The sequence below is a fragment of the Biomphalaria glabrata genome, chromosome 8 (genome assembly GCF_947242115.1).
Source record: "Biomphalaria glabrata chromosome 8, xgBioGlab47.1, whole genome shotgun sequence".
In the NCBI taxonomy this organism is placed as follows: domain Eukaryota; kingdom Metazoa; phylum Mollusca; class Gastropoda; family Planorbidae; genus Biomphalaria; species Biomphalaria glabrata.
Window position 1 is genome coordinate 3,093,869 of NC_074718.1, and position 12,884 is coordinate 3,106,752.

The 12,884-nt window shown below is 35.4% G+C and overlaps 1 protein-coding gene across 4 annotated transcripts in view; it reads left to right on the forward strand.

The window, feature by feature from the left end:
* The window catches only part of LOC106059050 (torsin-1A-like), a 13,339-nt gene extending 1,507 nt beyond the window's left edge, over positions 1-11,832 (forward strand). For all 4 annotated transcript variants that reach the window (XM_056037618.1, XM_056037619.1, XM_056037616.1 and 1 more), the window contains exons 2-6: positions 3,242-3,545; positions 4,268-4,533; positions 6,206-6,381; positions 7,385-7,515; positions 10,523-11,832. In XM_056037618.1, coding sequence (XP_055893593.1) covers positions 3,350-3,545; positions 4,268-4,533; positions 6,206-6,381; positions 7,385-7,515; positions 10,523-10,815 — 1,062 coding nt within the window. In that variant the 5' untranslated portion in view covers positions 3,242-3,349 and the 3' untranslated portion in view covers positions 10,816-11,832. The remainder of the gene's footprint in view (positions 1-3,241; positions 3,546-4,267; positions 4,534-6,205; positions 6,382-7,384; positions 7,516-10,522) is intronic.
* The last annotated feature ends 1,052 nt before the right edge of the window (positions 11,833-12,884 follow it).

The following is a 12,884-nucleotide window of genomic DNA, read 5'->3' on the forward strand; positions in this document are numbered from 1 at the left end:
GGGGCCACAGCCAAAAAAACAGAACAGTTGCAAAACAGCCTACTAGTTTTATGTAAATTATAATCAATACAACAGAATACAAAACTTAATTGAATACCTGTCCCTAAGTTAGCTAAATTTGTAGTACAATTTACAAATTAAAAATTACTATGATTACCCATTATTTTCTTTGTCCTGACATTTTTTCTGGGATACAAGTTTATTAATGTCATGTTGAAGTTTGTTTGCAAATGAAAATGGAGATACAGACAACAATAAATTTAAGCATCTAATAATGATTTCAGATGTAGGGCATATTTACCAAATGTTGTAGCCGTATTTAATCTTTTTAGTTCCTGACATGTTAAGAAGTGAACAAGATTTTCTTTTGATATTTGGTTTATCCACAGTCGAAATTTTGCTTGAAAGCACTTCACATCATCACACGCAATTGTGACAATTTTGTCTTTATTTTGAAGTTTCAAATTCAAGTCTTGCAGGTGACCAGTGAGATCAACTGCAAATACCAAATCCTGAACCCATTCGTCAGTTTGGAAATGTTCAACAGGTTCACCTGTTACATCAGTTAATCAATCGAGAGCCAATGAAAAGAATTCAAAATCAGCTATTTTGTTCTTTAATTGTTCATTCAAGCTGACTGACATGTCATTTATTCTATCTGTCACAGTGTTCCTAACGCTATTTCTTTGAATGCTTTCACCTGTTCTGGACAAATTATTCATCAGCTTTAACGACACACTCCTTAATAAAAATCTTCTTTACTAAACAATTTGCTATGCCTTGCACTTAAGCAATTAAGTTAGACAAAATGTAGCAGGCTTTCACTGCAGACTCACTCTCGTTGTTCAGTTTAACAAATACAACTTTTCAAATCAAGTATCTTGTCTTCTCTTATTTTCCAGTGTAATAATTTAACATTATTTTGATAATTTTTTATGTGGCAAAGTGGGACGCATGCAAAGTGGTCGGAGGCCGTGTTTGACATGCCTGGTTTAGATATTAATTATGAGTAATATTAGATCTAAATGCTATTCTACATATAATTATTATTATTATTATTATTATTATTATTATATATTGTAGTTCTTTAATCTAGAGATTTCTAATCTAGAGAGTGCACTCTAACTCTATTAGTCTAGACACTAGATATTCTAGACTTGTGATACACTAGATCTAGATAAGATATATGACAAAATCTATGATTAGTGATTAGAATGAATTATATCCTTAGTCTTAGAAGTTTAGTCGTAGAATGACCCTAGAGTCTAGATTGATCAGTGATGGGCAAACTTTTTTAGGAGTGAATCAAAAACCTAAAGATCAGGCCATTAGATCTATATAAAAAAAATTTATAATATAAAATACACTTAGAAAATCTAGAAAAGTCAAATTTCAGAATATCTCTATATAATATTATATAAATATAGTCTTTATGAAAGACCTTGGTTTCATAGCAAATGAGACACATACCTATGTACTATCTTAGACAATAAATTAAATTTTGCTGCAAACACTGATTATACCAGCAAAAAAAAAAAAGGGCAGCAAAGATTATGATTACTTAGATAAAAAGAAAAATGTCCTCATTTAATGTTAGAGAAAAGGACTAGGCGATATTTTATCACGCTCACATCTGCAATGTTTAAAGTTTTAATATCACTGCCATTCTGAACATTAAAAATAAAAATAAACTTCATAGAATCCTAAATCCTCAGGGACAGGATTTTGTGATGTTACCATCTCATTTCATGTTACCATCACAAAAGAGATACAAGACACTGATAGCAAAGACAAACACAAAAACTCTTTTCTTGTCCCCCCTGGCAATCAAATCATTAACAAAAAAATTAAACTATCTGATATAAACCTTTTGCATGTCAATGAATTGAGTCTGGTGTGAACATAGGCTTTATTTTGGTTTTCTAAAATATTTTGTTCGTTGTAATGCACAAATTGTAAGACAAATTTCCATATGGATAAAAAGATTATTATTATTATTTATTACAATATAATTTCATTAGTTTAACTCATATAAAAAATAAAAAAATTGGGACGTAGTTTGACCATCATTGGTTTAGATCTATAATATAGATAGGAGGCGAGGTGGCTGAGCGGTAAAGTGCTTGGCTTCTGAACCGTGGACCAGGGTTCGAATCCTGGTGAAGACTGGGATTTTTAATTTCAGAATCTTAGGACGCCCCTGAGTCCACCCAGCTCTAATGAGTACCTGACATTAGTTGGGGAAAAGTAAAGGCGGTTGGTCGTTGTGCTAGCCACATGACACCCTCATTAACCGTAGGCCACAGAATCAGATTACCTTTACATCATCTGCCCTATAGACCACAAAGTCAGAAAGGGGAACTTATAATATAGATGGTTTATCCTGCTAGTCTGTTTTACTTGTTCCTGCTATTCCTTCAAAAATGTAGATTGCTAATCTAAACCTTCTGCAGAATGTGGAAGTTGGCAGCAGTCAGGGTTCGAACTGCTTACCATTGAGACTACAAAGTACATATACTACATGAACAGACAGTTCGCTTAGTTATATCTGAAGCCTCTTTCCCATCTCTTGTCTGTTGCTTCAAGGTCCTCCGTGAAAATGTTGCACCTAGTTTTACAATGACATCCCTGTTTGATTTTTTCTCATATTGGCCTCCATATCATTGCAACTCTTGGTATGCATAATTCACTCTGTCTGAGGACATGTCCCGCAAACCTCATGCTATGCTTGGTCACAACTTCAATACCTGGCAGAGTCCCAGTTGGGCATATGATTTCTTTGTTAACATGCACAACAAGTTAACTCATGGTCATCCATAGAATGTAATAATCTTCTTTTTTGAAAGAATATTTGTAATATGTAATATTAGATACTTTTACCTTGACCTATTTCTTAGTCTGTTGAACCATTGGGGCATCAAGCAAGACTCGTTGACCGTCTTTCTACATTCCTCCCTTTCTTTTGCCTTGTTTGGAACTTCTTTCAATGGCAGGCTCGTCCATTCTTTTATGTTGTCCTCCCATCGCTTTCTCTGTCTGCCTCTTCTTCTTTTTCCAGGTATTGTTCCCTGAAGGAAGGTCTTTGCGAGCCCATAAGATCTTGTAATATGGCCATAGATTTTAAGCTTGCATTTTTTTTTAACTATAGTTAGCAGATAAAGATAGTTAAAAGATAAGACAAAGATAAGATAAGATAATATTAGATAAAGATAATTAAAAGTATGTTTTCATTTATTTTCAGTCTTTAGGAAAGACAATGTAACTGGATGTAACTTGATGTCCGTCACATTTGGATGTTACTTGAATAACTTGACATTAATCACAAGTCTATGCCTGGACGCACTCAATAATGAGGGCTGCGACATACTTTAGTCTGTCTGTTTTGATCCTGCACTGCAGTATCCCTGGCAGCTGTTTTATTCAAGTTTCTGGTATCTATGCTGGAGTTGCTGCCCTTGGTTCTATTATCTACACTGGCTTTGACTCATTTGTGTGTCACTTTAAAACTTGTTGCGACGACAGATGGATTATAAAGAATTTAACTGGTAATGTTTGTAACAATAATTTCTTTATATAAAAAAGTTTGTTTAGTGTAAACATAAATAGTATATTTACAACAGTCTTTCCTTCAGTGAAATCTAATTTGTTATGGGTTTGTTCTGTTGGTCTGTCTGTCAAATTTAGATCCTTACAAGAAGAAGATATAAATTTTTTTTTAAAGAAAAACAAAGCATATATACAAAGTGTTGTTGTATCAATTATTTTGGATCAATCATGTAATAAAGTTTGTGCAATTAGAAATATTTTTACAGATTGTTTTTGTTTAGCACTATTTCATGCTTTTAGTTTTTCTTAAATAATTTGTGATCCTACCACTTGTATGAACCAGTTGGGAAAATGGGGATAGGGAGAGAAAGAAAGGGATATCTGGGTGAATTTTACTGTAATTTTTTTGTCAATAGCATTTTTTTTTAAATGTGGGGGGACTACCTGAATATTTGAACTCAAGCCTCCTCAAGCTGATATTCTAACCACTCTGCTCTGAGGCACTTTTGAAAATAGAAGATTGTATTGTCTATTGTTTGTTTCAAACTTACATTAAAGCATTTACCTATAAAAGGGACTAATTCTGCTAATACCACCATCTCAGTCAAGTACAATTTCTTTCCCTTTATTTTTATTCACTAGCAAAGATTGACATTTTGTGTTTACTTAATCCATCGAGATTTTATTTGTCAGAAATAGTTTTTTTCTTTCTTTTCTTCAGGGCTTGAAGCTGACTTACAAAGAAAACTGCATGGGCAACATTTGGTCCAGAAAACAGTTCTAGGTCACATCAAAGGACACCTACGAACCAACAACCCTTCAAAAGCCTTGGTCTTATCATTTCATGGTCCAACTGGAGTGGGGAAAAACTTTGTCAGTCGCATCATCGCAGAGAACTTGTACAGAGAAGGTCTGCACAGTAAATTTGTTCACCTCATTTCAGCCACCAAGGAGTTTCCACATGAAGGAATGGTCCCATTCTATAAGGTAAATCAAACAAATTAAGCTTTAACAGTAGCCAATTCCAATTATGCCAAACTATGGCAAAGTTTCAGCCTAGATTGGTGTAATAGGCCTCAATCTTGTAGTTTTTGATAGCTGCTTAGCTATGACAGATTACTCTTGAGATGTCTGGGTTTCTTGTACCCGTGTATTAGATACATTCAAACTACTACAGAACAATGCCTACATATCTAACGAGGTTAAAGGACTAAGACCAGACCGTTATATACTTGAATGAAGTTTACTACTGAAAAGGCCACGGTCGAGTTTCTGTCCGTAATACTAAGTTATCCCCTTGAAGTCCTAACACCGACTAATTATAACATAAAAACCTACTTTCTGATCTCAACTAGGGACTTAGGTACACACGTAGAACGTAATTATTTGACGTAATTAAACGTCTGTATTTTATATGATTTTATAAGGTAAACTTAACATGTGAAACTGTGGTATGACCAAATATTTTGTTTGATATCGTATAATTCTTTTGTTATTTCATAATTGCTTTTCTATGAGTTATACACATGAAGAAATTTCTTTAATCATAATAAAGATTATACAATTCACTATATGAAAGTGGGAAGGAGTATCATGTTTAGTGTTTGAAAACTGTTTAATTAAGGTGGCAAATGCACAATTTTAAAACCTTGCAATTTATGGGGGCAGAGGATGAGAAGCTCATCTATTGTATGTAAAGTTAATTTCCCCTTTCAGACCTTGTGCTCTATAGGGCAGATGATGTAAAGGTCATCTGTTTCTGTGACAGATGGTATCATGGCCATCACCTCTACTTTTCCCCAACTAATGTCAGGTACCCAATAAAGCTTGGTGGACTCAGAGGCCCCCTAGGATCCTGAAATAAAAAATCCTTGTCTTCACCAGAATTCGAACCTGGAACTCCGGTTCAGAAGCCAATAGCTTTACCACTCTATCACCGGGCCTCCCATCTATTGTATGAAACGAGGTTAATGATGCTACTGAAGACTTGGATTTTGAGTTGACATATCTCTAAAAACTATGCAAGAGCTTGACAGATCCACTTAAAGATCATCTCAGATATCAACTTAATGATCATCTCATATCAACTTAAATATTCTCTTGTCTTGGATTGTCCAACTTAAGATCATCTTGGATATCAACTTGAAGATCATCTCAGAGAACATTTTCAAGATCATCTCTGAAATCAACTTCCACTTACCCAAGTACAGATGTACAGATGGCACAGACTTGTTTCCTTTAGAGATGGACATTTCAAAATGAAACAGAGATTTCCATGCTTGATCATTGCTAGACCTTGAATCTAAATAGTCACATTAATAGCATTCTTCCTAAATATTTGGACTATTGTCATTTTCATGAAAGTATATTGTGATAACAATATCAGTCATGATATTAGCTTATTATACTTTAATTGGAGTGTGGTGGCTGAGTGGTAAAGTGCTTGGCTTCCAAACTGATGGTCTCTGGTTTGAATCCTGGCAAAGATTGAAATTATGATTTTCTGATTTCTTAGGATGCAACTCTAATGAGTGATACTTGACTATAGTTGGGTAAATTAGGGCCCTTGTTTTATGTTATGTGTTTAAAAGAAAATCTATATTTAAAAGAGGACGGAAATGGGTTGACCTTTAAATATGATTTTGTTTCACGTGTACAGGAGCGGTTAAAAGCTTGGATAGAAGGCAACGTGACAGAATGTGAGAGATCTTTATTCATATTTGATGAAGTGGACAAACTACCCACTCTGTTACTGGACGTCATCAAACCTTACTTGGACTATTATGAACATCTTGGAGGCGTCAACTATCGCAGGGCCATATTTCTTTTTCTCAGGTAAGACTGAAAAAAGGCTGCTGTTAGCCATAGTTGCTGCAGGTGGCTTAGACTTCTACGGATAAAAGTATTAAGGTGTGCATCAATGGGACGGGCAAAGATTATAATGTTATTTGGTCTGTGTCAGGGTTGTGTTAAAGCCTTAGCTCGTTTGCCCGGGCCCCTGACATTGAACAGGCACGTTCGTGCTTGCAATTAACAGTTAACGAGATACTAACAATATAAATGTTTAATGAGATGAATAGACTTTATGATGACTAATTGATGAAGTAATATCCTTGGATTTACATGTTTTACAACATAATTGTTATATTACTGAAATAATCATCTCTTCACCTTGCCATCCCACTACGTAGCACATTAATGTTCACAATCACAACACAACACACTGCTGACTCGACTCTAGTATGATAAGTATCTAGTGCAGACTTCGAATCCCATACTAATTCCCTGTAGAGACATAAGAAAAGACAAATTGAAAGTTCTAGTCCCAAAACACCAAGGCAGCGAAACAACTGCGAAATGCAGTCATGCCTTAGATACTCACCCTAAACAGGGGAACACAGAAGAATCTCAACAAACGTTACACCAGCATAACAAAACCACTCCATAATCTTACAAACATGGCTACCAAGAAAGTGCGTTCAAAAATTGTGCACTTAATAAACATTGGTGCTAGAATGCCACAATCTACGCACCGACAGTCTGTCAATAGAAAAAGCTGCAGATTTCTATTTCCTTTCAATAAATCATGTGCGCAGTTGATAGAAAATTTGAAAGTACTAAATTACTTCTTAAAATTGTTGAATCCGAAATTGTGTTATAAAAAATAACAATTAAAATTCATTTATCTTTAAAACATGCTAATACATTTAACTTAGTGCTACAAAGTCAAGCCACTAGTATTGTATTTTGTGAATGAAAATTGATAGTGTTAGCTCATCAAGCACAATGGCTTAACATTGGTCAAAAAAATCTTTTCCTATCTCTCGTCCATGTTTAGCAACACTGGTGGTGCTGACATTGGCCAGATAATGTTTGAGCATTGGCAAGCTGGCAAGAGAAGAGAGACGCTAGAGTTGTCCCACGTGGAGAACAACATTATGAAAGCAGCTATCAACGCAGACAACCATAGTAATGACATCTTTTTTTTTATATTTATATTTCATGTAACCTATCACCACCTATAACCTATCCTTTAGTCTGTTTAGCTGCTGGGGCACCACACAAGATCTGTCAACCATCTTTCTCCATTCCTCGCTGTTCTTTGCCTTGGTTAGAATTTCATTCAATGACAGGCCTCCCCATTCTTCCCATCGCTTTCTCTGTCTGCGTCTTCTTCTTCTACCTGGTACTGTCCTCTGAAGGGAGATCTCTGCGAGCCCTGAGGACCTTGTGATGTGGCCATAGAGTTTGATTTTACACTTTTTTTTACAGTGGTTAGCAGGTCATCATACTCCTTTAGTTGTATTAATTGTGTTTCTAATTAGTCTTTGTAAGTGTCACCTGGGATCTCTCTATAGCATCTTAATTCCAATACTAGGATCCTCTTCTTGATATCTGCAGTTCGTGTCCAGGATTCGCATGAATATGGGAATGTGTCCATGCCCAGGGAGCGCATCAGCCTGATTTTTGGTGTCAAGGGCTATGTCTTTGTCAAGATTGTTTTGAGCTTTGCAAGCGCTGCTGTGCAATTCTGGCCAGAACTATTAAACTTCTGTAACCTTTACTGCAAATATTTAGTAAACTATAAGGATGTTACAGCTTTGATCTTTACCTCATTGTTTCTTAATCTCCATTTTATCCATTTCTTTACTATCGTACACCTCTTTACTGCCACCCCTCTATCCCTCTCGTCTTCACACAGTTAAGTTTAAAAAAAGGCATTAGGTGTTTTTTTTTTTATTGGGTGCTTGTAGTAATAAAGCTTGTAGTTGAATCCCAAGATTAATGAGTGGTGCAGTATGTCATTGGGCTAGGCAGTCCTAGCTAGAAGGAAAGTAAAATTTCCCTTGCAATCTATGGGGCAGACGATGTAAAGGCCATCTGTTTCTGTGGCCCAATGCTAATGAGTGTGTCCTGTGGCCAGCACAATGACTTTATTTTCCCCAAGTCAGGTACCCATTAGAGCTGGGTGGACTCAGAGGTGCCCAGAGATGCTGAAATAAAAAAAAAAACAGTCTTCACCAGGATTAGAACCCGGACCCCCAGTTCGGAAGCCAAGTGCTTTACTGCTCAGCCCACATGCCTCCCAGTTGTAGATATGATGTGCATATTTTGTACCATCCAGTGCAGACAAAAGAATCCCTGTTCAGTAGTGGTAGATTCATGCTCACAATTATTATTATTATTATTTTGCAATTTTTAGATACATAATCTAGAAAGATCTAGGTAATCAATCTATTTAAATGCTACTTATTTATCAATATACTGAATGCAACACTAAATTGTGATTTTGATGGTGTATGTTTGATGTTCAATTACTAGATCTAGATCTAAAAATTAAATTACATGTTACATAGGTTAGGGTTGGAAAAAACAACAACTTCACTTCTTTGAACTACTTTATAAAACAACGCCTTGATCCAACTTTCTACAAAATGTTCACGTTTGATTAATCGCCGAAAAGAATTTATTTCCGGTTTCCAGTATAGGTATAATATATAAGTCTGTCGGTGTGTCATTGTGCTATTACCTTCTGGTAAAAAAACAAAACAAAACAAAACCAGAAGTACACTAGATTTCTTACAGTACCATTTCTTTGTGTTATACTTTGAAATGAATGAAACCATACAGTGAAAGATGGTGCTGGATATTGACTTTTTTCTGTTGAATTTTTTGTATTTTTTTTTTTTTTTAAACTTTAGCTTAATGTTTGACTTTGTTTAATTACCAGCTGGGTTATCTCCCTTGTGTAATACTATTGAATTACACAATTTTCAATTAAAAAGAGAGACCGTAGTCTCTAGAGTTTTGTTAAGCTTTAGCTGAACTTTGTTTGAATCTACACAGCTTAATTAACTCCCCAAAGAAACATCAGTCTAGTAAAATAGGTCAAATCTTTTGGGCCATCTTATTGAATGTTATCATCTTAAAATGTTTAAAAATTATTTTATGTATTAAAACTAGTTTTTTTTTATATGAATTTTATTTTTTGGCTCCTTTTGATGCCATGTTGCTCTGTAACTTCTAAAAACAATTTGTTGTGCTACATTTGTTTGGAGCCTTAATGTCAATCTGTCAAGCCTTTAAAAAAAGCCTTTAAAATCCTTTTTTTTTTTTTAAATGTTATTATATCAACCTCTTTACAGTGGGCACATGTCCTGAATCTTAAAATCTAAATCTTGACTGCCATCAATCAAAGCATTGTTATCAGCTAGTATTTATCAAGTAATAACTCTCTCCTCATTTCCTGTAATATATTCCACACTTTTTGTTTATATTTATGTCCCTTGATAGAAGTTCTATTTATTTATTTTTCAAATTTTCATAATCTAATATATAAAGCGGAAAGTAAGGTATATTTAAGTAAGTAAGTATGTAGTTCATGCGTAGAAATCAAAACTGTTTGACCAATCTTGATAAAACTTGACATAAGTGTTCATTAGATCTTGTCAGAGACCATAGTGTATAATTAATGTCCTTCCCACAAACAGGGTACCCCTAGCAAAAAAGCTAAATTCATCTCTATTAAAGAACAAAACTTTTTTAACAAAATGGGTAAACCCTTCTTCACATTATTTTACATTTGATATGAATGTATAGGCCCGCTGGCTGCTGGTAATATAGTCTAGTTATATAATAAAATTGAGGAGCAGTGGCTGAGGGGTAAAGCGCTTGGCTTCTGAAATGGGGGTCCCGGGTTTGAATCCTGGTGAAGACTGGGATTTTAAATTTCGGGATCTTTGGTCGCCTCTGAGTCCACCCAGCTCTGAAGAGTACCTGACATGTTGGGGAAAAGTAAAGGCGGTTGGTTATTGTGCTGGCCACATGACACCCGCGTTAACCGTAGGCCACAGAAACAGATGACCTTTACATCATCTTCCTTTTAGACCACAAGGTCTGAAATGGGAACTTTTACTTTACTACTTACTAAATAATAAAACAAATGTTAGTGATTTTCTAATTCTCTATCTTTCAGATGGTTTCTGGCATAGCCAGTTGATTAGCACACACCTAATCACTGCCTACATACCATTTTTACCTTTGGGCAAAGAACACGTGAGGAAGTGCATCAGGGACGGACTTCTCAATAAAAACTACTTTAAGGAGGCTTGGAAAATTCCACAAGACCTCATCGACCTGATAGTCAAAGAGTTGACTTTCTTCCCAGCGGTGGAGCAGGTTTTCTCCAGCACAGGGTGCAAGAGAGTGTCTGAAAAGATTGATCTGGTCATGGCTGATTATAAATATTCAAAGCGGCTGGAGCTCTAGTGAAGTGTGAATTATCTTTTGTTGAATGCATTATTGTATAATAAAAATAAAATAAGTGCTATTATTCTTTATCTTTACTAAAACATTTTTTATAAGTGTTAATTAGAGCAACTAGGTCAAGCTGCTAATATTGCAATTTGTTATTGAATCTATGTTTTTTAATTTATTGATAACTGTCATGCTTGTAATAAAAGCAGACGGGTAGTTTTTCTTTGTGTGAAGAGCGTGTGTTCTTTTAACATGTAAAGTATCCCTTTTAGACCTTGGGATCTGATGTAAAGGTCATCTGTTTCTGTTGCTGAAGGTTAATGAGGTTTTCATGGGGCCAGCACAATGACCTATCAAAATCCAGGTTCTAAAATGTGCCTAACTTTTGTCATCTACACCACATTGTTGCGTTCACTTAATACACCTCACTACAGACTAGCTATATTGTCTCAAATAAAACTTTTTTTTATATTTAAAGTGTGATCACCTAAAAATACAGATTTTTTTTAGACAATTTTTCGATGATCGTTTCCAGGTAAATAAACTTACATTCATCAGACCATGTTTCGAATATATTTTCATGTATACAGAATCTCAACCTTTGTACTAGTTATTTGGATGCTTTGTGCTTATGACACTCCCTTGACATCCTTCAGTAGGTTAGGGCTAGGCTGTAATGCTCTTTGATAATAATAATGCTTGTCTTTGAGCTCAATTAAGATGAATGCCGCAATTGTGGTGGCTATGCAGCCCCGGCTGTGACCTGCATATTTGCCTCATCCAGCGCAGGCCGGTGGTCAATTTAGATTTTCTTTTCGCATCTACGTCTGCCCTCGACATAGCTTTTGTAAGTGGCCTCCACCTGTCTTGTTCTGAAGCTGCATGCAACCAGGTGCTCTCTTCTATATCAGTTAAAGCAAGTTGCCATCTAAGCTGGTGCTTAAAGCATTTCTGTGGGCAACTCTGTTATGCTGATCACCTTTCAGCTCACCAAAAAAAGACTGCTTTTGGCTTTGGCATACATTCGTTTCCCCCCCCCCCCCCCCCCCCCCCCGGATACGTGCCCTGACCAGCGTAACTGTCAGACTATAAGAAGTCTCTCGATACGGACTTAGGCAAGAAGATCGCTGTTTATACCGCTGTTTATACTGCGGGGTCTTGCCACCGTATGTGTATGATGGAGCGCAAGCATCTTTGGTGACAGCGTTCAAGTATTCGGATGTCTTTAATGAACATCCAAAACATGCAAAAAAATAATTGTGTTCATTTACTGGATTTGTTTAGCCAAAGAAGTTTTGTTACATATAGATGTTTTACTAGCTTCTTTTAGTTGTTGGATAAATCTAGGTTACAAGACATGAAGTGATCTGTATTAGAGAGTAGTTGTATTATTAAGTTGTGTATCCCTACTTCTGTTTTTCAAGGCTGTGACAATCCCATTCATAATAATTGCTTTGGTTAGGGTTAGTTACCTAGTGACTATTCATGCATTGCAGTTAAATTAAACTTGAACCGTTTTTGAAACCATGTTTTTCTTTAAATCTTTAAATAATACAAAAGGGAGGAAACCACAGCCCTTCATTTGAATTCTAACTTCTGGCTGGGTTATTATTTTTTATTCCCATTGTATTAAACTTCATTAAATTTTTTTTTTTTTTTACAAAAATCTGAGAATGTTTGTGCCACTGAAGCAGCAGACTGTACAGAAGCAGATTCAGCTGTTTCTTTGTGAAGACTGCAGCAAGTCATAGGCAGCTCAGAACACAGCACTAATGCTTTCAGAGTATATGTACAGTGTTTATATTGTCCAAGAGTTTGGATTCAGCTTCTGTTGGTACACAGGCTAGAATCGAACTAACAGCACTTCCCCAGAATAATTTGCTTGTTAAAAACAAGATAAACTTGTTTTTAACTAACTAGGTATGTGTGTATTTATTTCAGAAACAATTGTTCATTTATTTTTTATTTGATGCTTATGCATGATATACTGGTACTTGGCTTTGTAATATTTTTTTATAAATATATTTTTTTTTAGTTAGAGGTTGTTAATTTTGAATGTGCCATGTAAAAAGATCGTTGAT